Raw genomic sequence first — 16506 nt, 5'->3', positions numbered from 1 at the left:
TGCTTGAGATGATTGAAATAGGCCCAAAAACTGAGAAGCTGAGAAATAGAAGAGTGCATTTCCAGACCCTATGTTCTCTTCCCCTTGCACAGATATATATGCTGAAACTCTCCCACTGATCCTTCAGAAATTTTGGCAGAAAACATCAAAGGAAAGGTCTGAATACTTTGCTGCCTCTGACTGAAAAGCCATCATTAGATAAGGTCATAATTCCCCTGTTAAGCCCACTGACACAACAGGTAATCAGACCTTAATTCTCACGTTTCTCTGTTGCCATGGGGATACATAGATTCTCCTGGAAATGGAAAGGCCGCACCCTCCCCTATAGCGTCATTGTTACTATTATTCAAGGATTTTTTCATGCTGCTCTAACAGTCCATCTCTGTCACAGATTTATTTTATTTAGGCTGTAGTTTAGAACTGAGGTATGAAACTTCAAGCTTTTAGTGACAATTGATTTTAAAGAGGGCATGTGCATAGAGGTTAATGATTCATGTTAATAGTTTAATAATAACTGTACATTGAAACAGAAATGAGCTGCAGGGTGGTGTAGTGCTTATGTCTCCTTGCAGCAAGAGTTACACGTTCAAATCTCTGCTTTATGTGTGGAGTGTGCATGTTCTCCTGGTGCCTGTGTGGGTTCTGTCTGGGTACACTGGCCTTCCTTCTTTATTAGGTTAATTGGTGAGTCTACTTTGATCACTGGAGTGAGTGTGAGCATGCATGGTTGTTAGTCTTGGTGACCTGTCAAGGACGACTGACTTTGAATTTTTTTTAGTCGTTAGCTTTATTAGTTTTCCTTTGTACTTTCTGCCTTTTTGTTTTCTTGTAACAGTTCTTAACATAAAAATGTACAAAGCTTATCTTTAAAGGGAGACTCTCCCTCGTTAGAAGTGGCCTTGTGTGAAGTACTGACGAGCAATCAATGTTGCACTTGCAGTTGGCAGCGATCAGAGCGCTCACAGTTTGGAGAATCAGGACAAAAATTCCCAAAGAAGAGCTCAGTTAACAGCTGCCCAGAACAGGGACAGTATTCACCGTGATTCTAAAGCAACTCACACCTAAAACGTTACAAAGGGATTTAAGCAGACACAATACTTTGTTAATGTTACACTGCTTTGCATTAGACAGCCGTTTATTATTGTTACTATCTGTGTTGCTACTTGTTATTGCCTGCATAGTTCTTTAAGACCATCAGATGAGGTTTTGGATTAGATTTCTGGAAATTTACCGAACATACCAAAGGACTGACAAACTTTTGAACACTTCAGAGTTTTCTAACATGTTTATGTAAAATCTTCTTCCTCAACTTTGCTCCGATACAACCCCAGAACCAAATATTGAAGTACGGCAGTGAGAATCCTGTATCTAACATTTTTAAATGAGACGGTATTAACTTAAGTAGTTTGGCTGTCAAGAATCCCCCAAATTATTTCAGGATTTTTCTTCAACAACTAAGTATGCTCTACATTTATGTTGTTGAAGCTATATGAGACATAATTGAGCAAGCAAACAGACAAATAAATGAATGAATGAGTAAATAAATGAAATTGAGAAAGATCAGATGGCAGTTTGTCGGAATTGTCTGTGAAAACTTTGAAGGCATACTCTCATCCATAATGGACTGAACTCTTGGTTCATTGATAAGAAACGGCACTTTGCACTTATAACCAGGACGTTTTATCATAAAATTGAGCCTTTACAGTTTTTTTTTTTTTTTTTTATCATTAAAGCATATTCATTACAAAAAAAAAAGAAAAATCAACACAACACCAACGCAAGGATACCACAGAAATTGTAATTTTGTAATTCAATGTATTCACATTACAACATCCACATGGTTCAGTTTTGTGACGTCTAATGATCTTCAAATATATTCACTGTATGATACATAATACCAATATAGGCACTTCCAGTAAGTCTGGCAATATTGAAGCTACAGTATAGTGTCTAAATTACAAAATGGTAAAAATAAATAATGTATATCTAAAAGAGTTTTTGTAGTTTTAAAATTTCTTTACTGTACAGCATATATGTATATTGTACAAAATGGAGCATCAACCTGCAAGGAAATTCATTATTTTACCCTCATAAATACTGTGTATTTGGACAAATTCTTCTGTTAGTACATGTGGTAAGTGCAAGGTACTAGTGAGAAGAAAGCAAGTCATTATTTAATCGTGTGTCAACTATATAAAAATACTCATCTCATTTTGTTTACATAACTGTAAAGCTTGTTTAGTTCCCATGGTTACAGTTATTTTACAAGTGTGAATAAGCGTGACAATCAAATATAACAAATTAAGACTTGGAAAAAAAAAAAAACACACACTACAAAACTGATATACTGTATCAGCTCAAATATAAGTGTTGATTAAAAGCAAATGTGTCGGTGTGGTAAAATGCATACACTGTTCATTCTAAAAAGTGTCATCACCAACAAATCAATGCGTGGACAGGATCCAAATGCCTTTAAAAATGAGTGATGTTGTGCGACGAATGCCCTACTACTTTTGCCAGCGAGGCAAGGCAGTATGCAGATCAAAGAGGAAGCACTAGGAGAAATATGCTATAGGACACTCTGCGAATAATAATTCCGATGAGCATGTGCGAAGAATTGAATAACTGCTTACTGCATGCCTTTGCCCTTCATCACTTCACCATCTCTGCTTGTTAGGAAAAGTTGCATCCTCTTTCCAAACAGTACAAGATAACTAAATATAGGACGGAGTCACATTAGAGGGGCAACTGCAACCAATGAAAAACACACACTGTCCGCCTCTCTTACATACACTGTATCCCACACTGCATATACATTCACAGTGTAGTGTTTAAGGTGATGCAGTTATGTAATTGAAAACTGTGAATGCTGGATTGGAAAGTAGGGATTATATCAACCAAGTGACCATATTAAGATGGCTGTGTTATAATGAATTATATTCAAAACAATTTTAACATTGGGTTTTAAAAAGTTGAATAAAATATGCCCATAGGGAATCTAATGATGGTTGCACCTCAGTTGGCATAAATTACACAGAAAAGAGCAGGCCTATAGCATATAAAATCCAAAGAGTCAGGCAAGCACTGACTGACTCAGTGGCTTCGAGCAACTCTGGTCTGGTATCTGGTTCGGGGTAAATGTGTGTGTAATGCCTGACTAATCAGTAGGTCAACCAACTATTGAGCTTGTGTGTGGTCTCCCCACCCCCTTCCCATCATGTGTTAGTGCACAGTGTAGCAGAGTAGAGGTTGCAGTAAAGAGGCCATTGTGGATGTAGCGTTCCATTCATTACAGCTAGGAACAGTGTGTGGTGACGAAGTGTATTAATACACGATCTGCAATGATACAAGGACAGGATGTTCCCCAGGCATATCATATCTCATATACAGGCTGACACGTGTGCTGCTCCCCTTTGTGAAGATTAGTTAAAAGAAATCAGATTGCGGAAGAGTTCAGTAGCGCAGAAAAACACCTGCAGAAAGGAGATGTACAGTTAGGTAGAAATTATGGGTGAAACAAGTTGTCTTAAAGGCTTTTTTTCATCTGTGAAAGAGTTTTCTCTCACAATGTATTGTTGTAAACATAAATGCTTTATCTTGAGTAATATGTGTTGAAAGACCTTTGAAAGGACTCTAGTTTTGAAAGTTTAGTTTAGTTTAGTTTCCCCACAATCAGCTCTCCTTGTGAGTGTGTCTCTTGAAGCATGGCAATAGCAATTTTTCCATCATTGTTTCTCCATGTGCATTTTGAAGTATTATCTAACAAAAGGGTGACATGCTTTTAAAGAGCTTCCCAAAATTAAGCAAAAGACTCCCCGTTTCGCCTTCTGAGATTTTGTTTGTTTATCTTCTGCAAGAAAGAAAGAAAGGTTTGGTTTCTGGTCACCACTACTCTCCACCCTAAAATGGCACAATGCTGCACAATCGCTCCAAACCTTTTAATGGAAATGTGCCCAGTTTGCTTTTTCGATTCAAATTTGCTCTGACAGTTATAAGAAAGCAGGCCCGTTGTGGCTGAGTTTCAGTAAATGCTACCTTGTGAAAACTGATTTAAAACTGAAATAAAGGCTGTGTCAGAATGTTTCTTCCACTCATTAGAGTAAAACACTTTTCTAATACCCACCATCCAAAAATATGGATGCTGCCAGAGATAAGACATCTGTCCACAAACAAAATAATCATGACTCAGCTAATTCTTTTTCCAATTTTTTAAGCAATCAATTTTAAGCAGTTTTTCTGCAAATTCTAAACATTAAGGTAAGTTAAAATCATCATCATGAAAATTCCGGCTTTTCAGCACACAGGAACGCGGGTTTTCGCCTTGTTGTATTTCTGGTGAGCGTGCAAAAAAAGATCACACTTTCATCAGCTGTAACTACATTTAAAGTCTTTTTTTAAGTTCTCAAGAATACATCTTCTCTTATATCCTCATAATATCTAACTACAGTAATAGTGTCCTGCCTGATGTTAACTGTAGGAGAATGAATGTCTCCCTGAGGTGCCAGGAGAATCAAACAGATTCACTATGCAAAGATCACAGGAGAAATGAGGGGGTTGTGATTTCTGTCTTCTTCCAAACCCGTTATGACCATAATCCAAACTAGCCTCCTGCTATTTTCGCTAACTCTACTCACGGGTGCTACACATGTTTACTGGAATCTCAAAAGTTGTCATTTTCCTGAGGTTTAAAAGTCTGCGTCATTTGTAGGTTTGTACAAGATGACAATCAGCAATTACAGTGAGTAACACAGCACCTTGAGTCCATTCACATAGTCTGCATGAAGGATGGACGTCACAGCTGGGCCTGAGATGAGAAGCTAACGAGGAAGCGACTTAAAGTGTAACACCACTGCGGCTGCTAAACGCTGGCTTCAAAACATCTCCCATAGGCTTCTATTCAAAAAGCACTGACGTTTCTCATGAAATACTAAGTCAATTAAATGTTCCCACAAGTCATCGTGGTGTAATTACCTGGTTTCACTGCTTGTGATCGATGTGCTGGTGGCCTTTTTGAAAATAAATATTTAATTATTGTTTAAATATGATCAGTAAATGGTTCCCAAAAAAACAATATAGCAACAGCCAAATGCCAAACTCTTGAAAACAGCAGCTCACAAACCAAGGGGGGGGGGGGGGTGTTGCCTCTGTGGCAAGTCCATTTTTTTAATATACAGTCTATGTCTTTGAGTTATAAACTGATAGAAAGAACACTGTGATGTGGTCGGTCGGTCTGTCTATGGCTGAAAATAATTTTGTAGGATTACTGATTTTCCTTTGATGATTCTTACAATGATAACAGAATTTGGGGTTCGATATAATAGTGTTTGTGTTTAATCATGACCTTGTAATTAGCACTCTCGCATCTGATTGATTTCTAATAACCTGCATTAACCTGCACGTTGCAGGTCTCTTGAATGCTTTGTTTCGGACAGTGATGTCATGGTCATTGTTATTTACAAATAAGATCATCTGCTGAATGAATCTCTGCCACAGCAGAGGAAACGTGTATAAGAGCACACTGAATGAAACACAAAGGAACACACAAATGGACAGCGATATAAACTGTGAGCAGCCTCAAGTCTATGTGTTTCACTAAAAAAGCTCCCCATGGTGGCATTAAGTACTTCATTTGGCAACAAACGCAAAATATATCAGGCATGAATATTTGATTTTGTATGGTAAAGCCCACGAGTGAGGGATTAATTTAGTCATATATTGAAAAGGAAGAAGATTGTTCCTCATTTGATTCTCTCCCTTTATAATCCAAGTTTGGAAAAGAAAAGAAACACTGTGGCCCCATTCAGACAAAAAAAAAAAAAAGAGAGAAAAAAAATCTCAAATTGAAACACAAGCAGCACAAGTAACGGTGGGGTCTATATATAATCGCATTCAGAAAACAGTTATGTATAAATTGGCAGCGAATTTCTGCAGTCCTGTGTTACCACACTGGGTTGAAGCCTGTGCAACCACTTTTCTTCTTCTCTTGACAGTAGCAAAAGAGTCAGTATCCCAAAGTCCATGAATGCTTTATTGCAATGTGGAAAGCCCCATTTAAATGTCTGGTGAAACGGCATAATCAGATTAAATGTATAAAGCACAAAATATCCCACCCTGTTTTTTTTTCGGTATAGGCACGCATTTCCCAAACATCTACAGTGTTGTGTCTAAGTGATGTGCTGGCACAAATAGGAGTCAGTTGATTGGATCAGAAAAAAGTAATACTTCTTCACATCCTTGTCCTGACTGATGCCATGCTACCCAAGGAGGGTTTCACTGTGGATCCCCTTCATCTAACTCCTCTGGAGGTTTAGAGTCTTCCCTCTGAGACCATCCTGGTTCCTCCTCTGGATGCTCTCCTTCTACCTGCTCCTCTCTGCTGCCTGAATCCTCCTCTTCCTCGTCAATAGCCAGGATTGGTTCAGCCACATTGTTTAAATGTACAGATTCTGCCCCTTGACCCTTATTCTGGGCCTCGTCTTCGATCACCTTCTTCCACATCTCGTGGTTCTCCAGCAGGTGCTGGGTGATCTGGCAGAATGCTTTCCTCCTCTTCTTGGGAGCTCCTTTCTCTGCAATAGAGAAAACAGAGCATGATTAAAAGGACATATGTACAATTATTAATGCTACTTTTTTTCTTTTACTGCTGTGGCTGATCCCATGCTTACGTGATACTTCTGAGCTGGTGGATCCATCCTCCTCTACCGTATCCTCCTCATCCTCATCCTCATCCTCGTTCTCTGTGATCTCTGGCTCTTCTTCCTCTGGGTCGGGCTCCACCCATCGTCCAGGTATTAGGCAGGCCGAGTCGTAAGAGTTACACAGTGGTCCAACGATGTGTGTGATGAATGACTCCTGGAGCTTGGCCAGCTGTGGTGCCGCTCGATCCATGAAGGGGCTGACAGGAAGGCCAAGGCTGGACTCCTCATCACCCTACGTTGAACACGAACCATTAATGTAACAACTACAAGATGAAAGAATCCTAAGACACAATTCACATTTCAAAGCTCATTTCATATCATTCATAAAGAAACGAGACCAACATGAAGAGGCAGGATTCATATGAGGTCTGCATCACACTGCTGTGAATGCTAGATTTGCTCCGGCTGAATGGCTCAGCGGGTCAGTTAGTTAGGTATTCGAATCAATGAACCAATTCCTCATGTTTTGTTTATAACTGCAATGTCATTAGAAGTCCTCACATGAATTGAAACAACATTTCTGGACAGTAATTCTATCAGACTTGTGAAATAAAAGATTGCCACAACATCTGTGAATTAAACACAGACAACTGGTATTTGATCTGAACCAAATGCGTCCAAGAAATCCATCTCAAGGCCTAAGAAAAGCCCAGCATGTGTGATGTCTATGACGTCTTAATAGACGAGAACAAACAACATCTATAGCGAGGTTTGCAGGTTGCCTTGGTAACTGACCCTGGGTGTCATCTCATACGCTATGTATTAGAATACCTCTGTCCCAGCAAGATACTAAAGTAAGACGTAATGAGATTCATCATTAGATTGGATCCCAGATGGATCTGTAATTTGATGGAATTTCTTGAGAACTGAGCAGACATACATGCATGACAAAAATGAGGGGAGGGTGAGCTCCGAGACCCAGCTGTTCCTATGACAACAATATAAACAGATGGATGATGAATACAATGGTATAATGTATTCTAACTGAGCTATCAAAACAAGTACAAGTTCAGAGCTGGCCTAAAGTTTCATTAACTGCAGTTACCTATTAACCCAGAGATTCATACGTGTCTTCAAAAGACACCTTTTCCAGTGCTGTGGGAGTACATACAGTATGTGTACACATTGCTGTAAGTATGGCTCATTATTAGCTTAATCTAAAAGGGAATGAATGGCCTTGTCTTGCAACTTTTTCTTTTCATTTTGTTTTTGCTGTCAAGTGTACTGAGAGGCCGCTGCTCCACCTGAATGACAGTTGCCTGAGTACTTTGCTCACGTCACCACACTTAGCAACACTAAAACAGCTGTCACCGAAGAGTGTTTCTCCTGCGTAGTTCACACTCTTTGGCTGCCCCAGTAGACTTCAGAAAGGTTTGTACCAAGCAGGCTGTTCCACCTTGCTGAAGTAGCCAGTTACATAAAAGTCTGCGCATATTCTGCGTGACTCAGAGGCAATTAGCAGTCAACAGCAGACATTCAGTGCCAAGAGGACGCCCAACAACAAAGGGTGAATGAGACTGGGAACACAACTGCGGCACTGTACATACTCATGAGGACACAATTACTGTACACATAACTGTACTACATGGACAACAAATCTGTGGATACAGTCTATGGAAATCATTATACTAACAAGAAAAAAAAAAGTAGAACACATCACTGAACATTTACATAAAATCTTGCCAGGAAATGGTGGCGGCTCCCCATACAACAGAGGAAAAAGAGTTTTTACCATCTCAATGTGTGTTGAAAATTAATGCAGGGGAGCAAAATCAGTCATGTGTGAAGATAAAGAGCCTTTGTGGTAGAAAAAGTAGAGAGGAGAGTAAAATATTTCAGGACATGTTTATATGCTTTCTGGGACAAAACAGAAAAAGCTCATGCAACACTAAAGCTTGATAAATGATCTTATTCCTCTTTTAGACTTTTATGAGAAAGAAACATTTTAATAAGGATCTGTTTAAAGATTCAGTGGCTGGTTTGAAACATAAAGTTAGAACTAGGTTCATGTTCAGGCTACATTACGGTTAAACACGTGATTGGGATGAGCTTAGACATTCAACAGATAATATTTATATATATATACATATATATGAATATGTATATAATGTTATATATATATGTGTTTTGAGATCGCTTATTTGCAGCTCCAGTAAAAAGCAACCTCTAAACATAATTATAAATCTGCTCCTATAAAGCATTAGAGTCGACGGACATAGCTTTTATATATATTCTACCTTGAGATAAGGTTGGTAATGACGACAAGCAACTCTTCATTACTATTTATCTTTAAGCATGATAATCTACAAAACGGTCTGAGCACAAAACTTATCACACAAAGTACCCACTGCTTGTTACAGTTTTATAAACTTCCTTATAAGTTTTAATATATGATTCTAAATATCTAAGGTCAGTCTTATATAGCCTTGTAAATACATTATTATGTCCTATGAATGAGGTTATATTGAATTCCAAATATGACCATGATTAAAAGTGTCACTAATATAGCAGCTTAAACTTATGTGTATCCGTGACAACTTCATAAATCAATTCTATTTGTATCATTATATGGAAACCTTTGTATTTCAATACTTCAACAGAATGTATCATTTAGTACTGAAGACTTATTTAATTATATCATAGTGCTTTTAACGTTTGTATTTACCCAAATACAATATAATTACACAATAATTTGACAGACTGGTCTACTCATCTTTAGTTAAAGAAGTAAAATCAAGACCTTAGTTCCCATCAGAGACCGCTTCTGTACCTGTTCATAGAACTCGTTGACAATGCCCTCTGTCCACTGCAGGTGTAGATCCTTGCACTTCAAGGGCCCATTGATGTCAGCCAGTTTAATGCACATCTGGCAAACCAGCAACCTGTCATTCTCATTCGACCAGTCGATGCCTGTCGATGGATCATCTCCCACCTGAGGGATTAATAATTAGACATATTAGTAGTTTTGGGATTGATCACCATTGACAATGAAAATCAAACCATCACATTTACATCGTATGTAGTCGAATATCTACATACGATGTAAATGTGATGGTTTGATAAGCTGTTCAGAGATTGCGTATCCATAATAATTTCTGGTTTACAACACTGATGGAATATCCCGAGGATGGCCGATCCAAAAATAGAATCTTTGATTTCCAATCAATTTTACACACAAAATGTTAAACTCAGCTGTGTTTGATTGAATTAATTATTCTAAGTAATGCTTAATAAGATTCAGATCTGGTGAAGCTCAGGAAGCCGAGGAGTTGAAAACTTAATGTGTCTTCGTAGAGAAATCATTTGTTGCCAGGAAGAGAAGTGCAGAGTGCTGTGAGAGGCACTAAGGTTAGTTTTGCTGCCAAGGCAGCAAGCTCAGAGCTGGCTGACAGGCCACTGAGTAGCATTACTGTATAAACATTCACAATGGAAAAACCCAAGACCCTCCAATCCAAAGCCAACATTTTGTCTGCACTTAAATCAGTTGTTGAAGTGCTGCAGGGTGCTTTGTGTTTTTGACTTAGCTTAATGAAAGTCGTGCTATGCTATGTACAAATAGAACGGTTCCTAGAAAACCTCTTAAGCTGACTTACACTGTTAAAAGAGCTGAGGTACAAGGAAAGGGCCTCTATAGAAAACACTTGACTCAAAAAACTAAAAGTTCCACAATCTAAAGTCTACCAGACAGATCATTTGGCTTTCTAGTTTTGAGGACAACAAACTAAAGTATCCCGAATACATCTTCTTCACCTGTGTTTTATTTCATATGCTTTAATTTGACTGATTGGCATTTCTTACTTTAAATTTGAACATAGACACAAATAAAAAGTTGACGATTCTGTCAATTTAAGATTCTCAAGGGAGCAAATCACAATATCCACTCTTCAAAACTCTTGACATGCTAATGTGATTTCTCATTAATATGTAGTGTAAAACAACAATGATCTTTTTTGGGAGTACCTTGGCATTGAACTCAGCCAGGAAGTCAAAGTGCTTCTTCAGGTCTGTGGCCAGTATGGCCTCAATGACCAGGAAACGGAAACGCTTGAACTCCACATGGTCCAGGTTCACAAGGAAGTTGAACTCTGGCTGTGACATGAAGAGGTTCCAGGCTGAGGCAGCATGGTGGTTCTCCAAAACCGAGCGGTCATTATAGAGCACCGCCTGCAAACACACACATGCAAGAATGTATTAAAATTAATCTAGCAATTTCATGCATATAGTACAGAAAATGACAAGCTAATGATTCCAGAGATGTAAGAGAAATCTGCACTTCTACTCTCTGATGAATAAGCTATCTTTAAGTATGAAAAAAAGATTCCGATGCCCTAAATTTGTGAAATATTCAAAGGCAGAACACAGTCTCCAACTATACAAAACAATACAGTTTCCTTAAATCAATCATAAAGGGATGATTGTCACATTTTATTGTCAAAGACAGTCAATTTGCATCAGATTTCCAGTGCAGTTCAGAAGTGAAAATTAAAAATCAGCAATATCTCGAGTAATACTCGAGTATCTCTTTGATACAAATCAGATACTGTTCGATACTGGTCAGTAGGCTTCATAGCTAAAGTACCTGTGGGGCGCTGGTGGCCACGAGGAAAGCATTTGTCCTCCCTGGGTGATCATAGTCGTGCATTGCAGCAGCCACGTAAAGGGCCATAAGCTCCAGAGCAGGTATGAGGCCTGACAGGCAGCCATAACCATCCTCTGACACAGTGTAGGTCTTTGAAACCAGGAAGCCCATATGACTGTGTGTTATTCCACTGTCGGAGTCTAGCCGCAGGGGAGCAGACAGAGTGAAGAGGTTTAGGAGCAGGGTGGCAGAATTTACACAGCTCACATACTGTACTTTCATGTGCATGTGCCACTAATGCACTCTACAGTGCACGCACACAAAGAGACACACAAACTTGATAGTTCAAATCCACTTACATGTGGATCAAAGGGATGGCCCTGGTAAGGCATACAAATGAGGTTATGGAAATACGGGTGAGGGGGAACTCTAATCCGCCAGCAATTTCATGCTGTTCTAGACTTCAAATAGTGTTTGGTACGTAAATGCAAGTGCCAAAAGCATGAGTAAGATAAGACAAACTGTGAGTGGGATAAGAACACACATTCCTGCAGGTTGGATGATCTGAAATTAATACGATGCCTAACAGTGAGGCTGAAGGCAGATGGAAAAGTCGAATAAAAAAGTTTGGCCCACACATAGGTAATCTTTAATGTTGTAAATGACTTATCAAAAGTGAAAACTACATAAAAAGGTATTGCTGTTACAGCAGTCCAATGTGGCTGTAACAACTTCAAGCACGCCTTTAAGGAGCGATCGTTTTACATACAGACCAAACACCCTGCAAGACCGACAAAGATTAGCATGAAAAAGCTGATGGACACACCGGAGTCACTGGCAGAGCCATGATCTGTAATGAGGCTGGGCAGACCAGGAACAGCCTGCGTCGTGAGGTACCAGACTGCATGAAGCACATCGGTAGCGTGGACCCTGTTGTGATCTGCATCAGAGAAGAAAACAAGTTTTCTTAGAATGTAATCTCCTCCACCAGGGTGCACTGCTGGGCTGCGTATGTTTCTCATGACATTGGAAAGGCAACATAAATGACTAACACTGGGAAGTCTGTATGGCACTTCCATCTAGTGGCTGTTTTCGCTATTGCAGCTGGAAACAAAATAATAGCAAACGCAAGCAAAACCAAAAACACAACAAGCAATAAGACCTTAGAGCTTACATGGTATGTCTCTGTAACCATTCTCGAGGGCATGGAAGTAGTTCATGAATTCTTTTACTGGGATCTTGAAGGTCTCAAACAGGCCAGTGTCTTCAAAAAGCCTGTAAGATACCTGCGACACAAAAGCACAAGAGCCTTGTCAGAGTATGACTTGAATCATTTTCAATACACACCAAAGGTGAGTAAAACCCTGTCCGACATCACTTAAAGTGATTCTATATGATGTCACCATCAAGTAACTTCAGCAGTGGCTTATTTTCTTGAATGGATGCTAAAAGTGTCTTGTAAAAATGTACAAGACAAGTTACATATAAGAACTCAATGCAACAAAAGAAGAAAAAACATATTTACTGATATAATCTTTTTCTTTTAATTATGTTTTTTTCTTGTACAATTTTCCAGATGTTTGGCCAGTCTTCAGATAGTAGTTTATAGAGATTCACATGATTGAAGTCATGTGACATATGAATTATTTGTGTAAACAGGACATAAATGTCACTCTTTTTCTTGTATGTTTTCTGTTGTTTGCATTGGGTCACTATCTTGCTAAATTGTTCCTCGTCTGTCAGTCCTCCGGAGACCGATAGTTCTTTTGTCAGCGAGTATCTTAGTGAATTCAGGAGCATTTGTGACACCAGTTGCTGCTCTTATGGCTGTACTCCAGGAATACCCACATCCGGTCCTCGGGGGCCACTGTCCTGCAGGTTTTAGACGTTTTCCTTCTTTAACATACCTGATTCAGATGAAATGGATCTCTTCAAAAGATTGTTAAGGTCTGCACTCGCCTGCTAATGATGCATTGATCTGAATCAGATTTGTTGAAGCAGGAAAACATCTAAAAGCTGCACCCCAGCCGTGGCCGAGGACCGGATGTGGGTATCCCTGCTGTACTCTCACCATATGTTATACTATGTGCTTTCTTATTTATTAATCATTGCCAAATACAATGCTACAAAGTAGTTCAGAAAGCAAACAGTTGTGCTGTCACCCTCTGAGCTCACGCATTGTTGCTTTCTAACGATCTCACCTGACTGAGGATCCGTCCGTATTTCCCATTCGTCTTCTCCATCAAGGTGAAGATGGGGAAGTTCCAATTATTAAGCTGACTCATCAAAGGCTCCAAGTCTTCCATTACTAATGGCTCTGGTGCCAGAATTGGTTTACCCTGTAGAAGTGGCACATGATGAAAGTCTTACATGTTGCAGTGACAAACAATTGCTCATTTGTGTTATGCTCCTGCCTTCTTAGCACACTGCTAACAGATCAAAGGCCAGTAGTATTGTTTGTTGAAGACATGTGTGAGAGTCGCTCTGCCTCGACTTACTTCGGGAGGTATTAATGTGCGGAGGTTGACACTCTGGGAGGGGCTCTTCACTTTGTCTGTGTCCTCCTCTGTATGTGCTACATCACTGCTGTCACTGTGGTTGGCTTCATGGGTGCTGTCATAGTCCGATGACGCAACCACTTGGTCTTCTGCTAGTAAAACAGAAACAAAAGGCTGTCAGAATGTGGCCAAGGGGGATATCCACTGTAAATCAGCTAAAATAGATGAATAATCAACAGGTTTCTTATCAACTTCTCTTTGATCCTGGCTTTTTCTAACAGGTACCTTTATACATTTCTCAGAATACAAGTCTCAGAGATGGTAGTTTGTTTGTGATTTAATACTGGAGCATCAATGGGTTGCTACCTTACCCCATACTCTAAACATACTTTTAAATATATGTCTGGTGGTAGCTAAAGAAATTTGTGTCTACATTTTAAATGCCTGATTTAAACTGGTTGGTGAGTACTGACACTAGATAGTGACCATGTTTCCTTTTAAATGAAACAGATTACAATCTTGAAGCTAACCTCATTTGACAACACATGTGAGTTTATCTATTCTTTGTACAGTCGACTGAAGAAAACCAAAAAAAGATTTGCTGAGACACACTGAAATATCTGTGCATTTACCCAGTTAGACAAAAAGCAGACCCCTTGAGACAATCATTTGATTGGGGTTTCCACATGAAAACACATGAGAGAAAGGGCATACCTGATCGTGTTATCCTGTCCCCCTTGTCTATCGAGCCCTCCCCATGGTTCAGTCTGATGTATGGTCTCCCACAACTGCAGACAAGAGGGGGTTTACTGTTTGTCACATAAAAGAGGAGATTACAAATTAACTCTACATTACTACATGGAGAGAGTGTACTTGTTATGTTGTATGAACATGAATTGAATTCCACAATAAAGCTGTGGGGACTCACTTCCCTTCTTCTGGGTCAACAAACAAGATCCCACTGTGTAAATCATTCGATTTTGAGGGTGAAAAGTAAACTTTCAGGGTCTATGATATCCACTGTTGAGATTTCTATTCAGATGTCTTTTAGAAAATCTACTTTACTAATCAAATTCAAGATTTGTTTTGTTTTCTCATTTGTTTTACTAGTTTTTATAGCATCTGAGGATAAGTTTCATTTCCTCGATTTAAGGAATCAGATGTTAAATATTTACAATCCCACAAAGAGTTTTTGTTTTAGAAAGCAAAAAGTGTGTGTGTTTGTAGAGGGAAAAACTCTGCTCTTTGTATCCGCACCAAAAAACAGTGGGAATAACGCCACTCACCACATCTGCGTTTGATGACTAACCAGTCTGCAAAAGTTGTCAAGAAAAAACTTAATGGGATTCCTACTGTGCTGTCCAACAGACATACAGATGCTGCAAGAAAGTACTCATTAATGAATCTAATGGATGCACACATCAAAACATCTCAATGGGAATAAACAACAAAACAGATTTGAAACATTTGCTCGTCCTGGCTTTGTTATAAATGACTCATTAGCATGCATGTCCGCCCTCTTTGAGATTTATGACAGAGAAGTGTCAGCCACATGAGCAACCAACTGCAACCCACAATCTTGGAGACGGATGAGAATTTTCACGTTTAGTGACCTGTTTATAAATCAAAGAACAAACGTCATCTTTTACAGAAGGGGGATAGTCACTGTGGGAAGCCTCCGGAGCTGCTCTCAACAGTTTTTCCATGTTTCTCCACTGTCAGGCTGTAGGTGGTTCCAATTAAAATACCTCTCCCTAAATGTTGTAAAACCTGCCTTCTCAGAGCAGGAAATGCCTGCCTTTAGCGCATGGTGTCACAGGGAGCACAAAGGCCTGTAGTGTGTCTATCTCCTCCTGATAAAGTGTTTCTGGAACACTTTGGAGCTGTACCCACCCAGTATAATGGTCCTGGGGCCCTAACAAAGGGCGTTCTGTTGTATTTGCGTGGCCAGGTTGGACCACTGTGTCTAATGCCTAGCAGGTGTGGAATATAAAATAGTTTGATAGTTTGGCGGTTGAACAGTTAGAACATTATTGTCAGGGGGTCTGGGCAGGCAGCAGCGTTTGGCTTAAGAGGTTTAGTTTTAATGAAAGTTGAAGAGCTGGCAGACACTTTCGCTATTCTGCTAATGCAGCAGAATAACCTCGACTACTGACACTGAGCCTCCAGCACTGAATGTAAATAAGGAGGTCGGTCATTTTCACAAGAGGAATCTGTCAGTCAGGTATCAAGTGACTCTGCTTTCATCTCAGGAAAAAAATAAAAATAACAACACAGTGTAGTTACAGTGGTTAGCTTTGTAATTAAAGTAATTTAACTGTCTCAGTGAGATATACACATACATTATAAAAACATAATGTGCATTCCAGAATGTACTGTATGGGCTTCAGAACCTGTCTGCAAGAAACAACATTTATCTGCTACGTGAGGATGTGTTGTGACTTCAATTTTTGGCCAGGATATAACTGTGTGAGGGAAAAGCTTGCATCTGACAGTGTTAGCAAAAAAATGGTTATGCTTAGGTGATCATAGGTTCAGCTTGATACCAAATAAATGAAAAAATAAATCCAGTCTAATACCTCAACATAATGGGATTTGGGTCCCTTTGTAACCTAAAACTGTGCTGCAAAGGTTAAAACACAATCAGAAAAGAATTCATTGTGCTGTTGGAAACAGGATTGTGCAGAAACGAACAGAAAAAAAAAAGTATTCAGTGAATTTATTTAGATCT

The 16506-nt window shown here is 39.3% G+C and overlaps 1 protein-coding gene across 2 annotated transcripts in view; it reads right to left on the bottom strand.

Annotated features, from left to right (window-relative positions):
• Window positions 1-1778: 1778 nt before the first annotated feature.
• LOC140307293 (cGMP-inhibited 3',5'-cyclic phosphodiesterase 3A-like) overlaps window positions 1779-16506 on the bottom strand; it is a 79309-nt gene continuing 64581 nt past the window's right edge. The window contains exons 5-14 of one of the 2 annotated variants that reach the window (XM_072386105.1): window positions 14490-14563; window positions 13776-13927; window positions 13479-13616; window positions 12452-12563; window positions 12104-12217; window positions 11278-11477; window positions 10659-10862; window positions 9469-9630; window positions 6666-6930; window positions 1779-6569 (exon numbers count right to left, since the gene is read on the bottom strand). In XM_072386105.1, coding sequence (XP_072242206.1) covers window positions 6271-6569; window positions 6666-6930; window positions 9469-9630; window positions 10659-10862; window positions 11278-11477; window positions 12104-12217; window positions 12452-12563; window positions 13479-13616; window positions 13776-13927; window positions 14490-14563 — 1720 coding nt within the window. In that variant the 3' untranslated portion in view covers window positions 1779-6270. The remainder of the gene's footprint in view (window positions 6570-6665; window positions 6931-9468; window positions 9631-10658; window positions 10863-11277; window positions 11478-12103; window positions 12218-12451; window positions 12564-13478; window positions 13617-13775; window positions 13928-14489; window positions 14564-16506) is intronic. The other variant, XM_072386106.1, reaches the window with a different exon arrangement.

This window comes from Leuresthes tenuis, unplaced genomic scaffold (assembly GCF_036924035.1).
Source record: "Leuresthes tenuis unplaced genomic scaffold, fLeuTen1.0.hap1 SCAF_5, whole genome shotgun sequence".
Lineage (NCBI taxonomy): Eukaryota > Metazoa > Chordata > Actinopteri > Atheriniformes > Atherinopsidae > Leuresthes > Leuresthes tenuis.
The sequence above is the reverse complement of the archived record's forward strand: the minus strand, read 5'-3'. Positions and strand labels throughout refer to the sequence as shown.